Below are 1696 nucleotides of genomic sequence, written 5' to 3'. Positions count from 1 at the left end.
CTTGGCTACCTCTACGGCCCCAAGGCGGTTGTGAAGGACAATAAAATACTGCTGCTGCTGATGAGCTACAAGGAATCGCAGGGTAGTCGTAATCCATCACAACCACCACCATCACCACCTACAGGTTGGGAGGTTGCGTTGTATGAGGCTACAGTGGCCGAGTCCAGCGGAACCAAATCCACTAACGTGGACCAAATCTACAAACTCCGCAGAGCCACTCAGGCAACTTCCTCAAACTTGAGGACCGTCTTCACCACGGCGATGAATACACACAAGTGGAGGTCCTTCGTGGATAATGCCGGGAGGGGCGTGGTGGACAAAAGCAAGAAGGTGGTGTTCCCTCTGGTGGCGGTGAGCTCCGAAAGCGGCGCGCATGTCTGCACAGTTCTCCACTCGACCAACGGAGGGAGTGCAGCGAGTGAGACTTGGAAGTTCCCTTCGAGCGGTGCGGTGGCTGAGGGCTGCGTCGCTGCCACTCTCCTCGAGTGGGGCGGGAAGCTCCTTATGATTGCCACGGATGAGCTTCAGCGCTACCGGCTGTACGAATCCGGTGGCGCGGAGGCGGCGTGGAAGGAGGTGACCGGGTCGCACGCGTACCTGCTGGGCGACTTCCTCAAAGGCGTTGAGCGCGGCGAGGGAGACGACTTCATAACGGCAACCATCGACGGCGCGGAGGTGGTGCTGTTTTCCCGGCAGTGGCACAGTTACGACGACAAGACAAAAACCATTGGGAGCGTGCTGCAGCTTTGGATGACCGACAACAAGCGCATGCACCCTGTGGGCCCGATCGCCACGGACCCGCCGCAGAGCCACGACTTCAGCGCTCTGCTGTACGCAAAGGACGATAACAAGTTGTTTGCCGTGTACGAGAGAAGAGACAACACGTCAAGCGGCCTTATTTTTGCGCCCCTCACCGAGCAGCTGCAGCGGGTCAAGGATGTGCTGGGTGCTTGGAAGAAGGCGGACGCAAAAGTCGCAGCGCTTTGCGGCGCCGCCACGACGGCTGGGGGGCCTGCCCAGTCGGGGGCTGCCTGCAACCCTCCGGTGCCCACGGACGGGTTGGTTGGCTTTTTGTCCGACGCTGGGGACGCCGGCCAGTGGGCCGACGACTACCTTTGGATGAACGCCACGGTGAGGGAGGCGACGAAGATTGCCAACGGCTTTAACCTGACGGGGCCCGCGTCACACATTGTGTGGCCGGTGACTGAGCAGGCGGGGGCGCCGGCGTACAGCTTCGCTGGGCGTGGGCTCACCGTGGTGGCGACGGCGACGATCCGTCGCGCCCCCACGAGCGCCACCACGTTGCTGGGCGTGGGGGTGAGCGTGGGCCGGCACGTGCTGGAGCTGAGCCTGAGCTACGACGAGGGGAAGCGGTGGCGGACGGGCGGCAGGGGAGGCGCGAGTGCGGCAGCTCTGCCGTGGATGGAGGGGGCGACGTACCAGGTGGCGCTGACGGTCCGGGACGTCAACGGCAGCGCCTACGTTGACGGCGAGATGGTGGGGCCGCTGGTGGGCACCCTCGTGCCTGCGTCGGCTCTCAGCAGCACGACGGACGCGGGCGCTGGGGCGGGGGCCGAAGAAATACTGCTGCCGCTGCAGGATGATTTGTCGTACGTTTTCTTTGGGGGCGACGGGGCCGGTGCGGGGGGCGCAGGGAACGAAGTGACGCTGACGAACGTTTTTCNGTACAACCGGC

General features: G+C 63.4%; 1 protein-coding gene across 1 annotated transcript; it reads left to right on the top strand.

Moving 5' to 3' along the window:
* Positions 1-1695, top strand: TraAM80_10265 (trans-sialidase; the record flags this gene model as incomplete). Its single annotated transcript, XM_029386899.1, has 1 exon — positions 1-1695. A coding segment is annotated over one exon (1695 nt), but the record flags the coding sequence as incomplete, so codon positions are not given.
* Between the last annotated feature and the right edge of the window lies 1 nt (position 1696).

The sequence above is a fragment of the Trypanosoma rangeli genome (genome assembly GCF_003719475.1).
Source record: "Trypanosoma rangeli strain AM80 chromosome Unknown Tra_15.4_contig_00864, whole genome shotgun sequence".
Classification (NCBI taxonomy): Eukaryota; Euglenozoa; class Kinetoplastea; order Trypanosomatida; family Trypanosomatidae; genus Trypanosoma; species Trypanosoma rangeli.
Note: the sequence above shows the minus strand (reverse complement) of the source record. Positions and strands in the feature narration are given on the sequence as shown.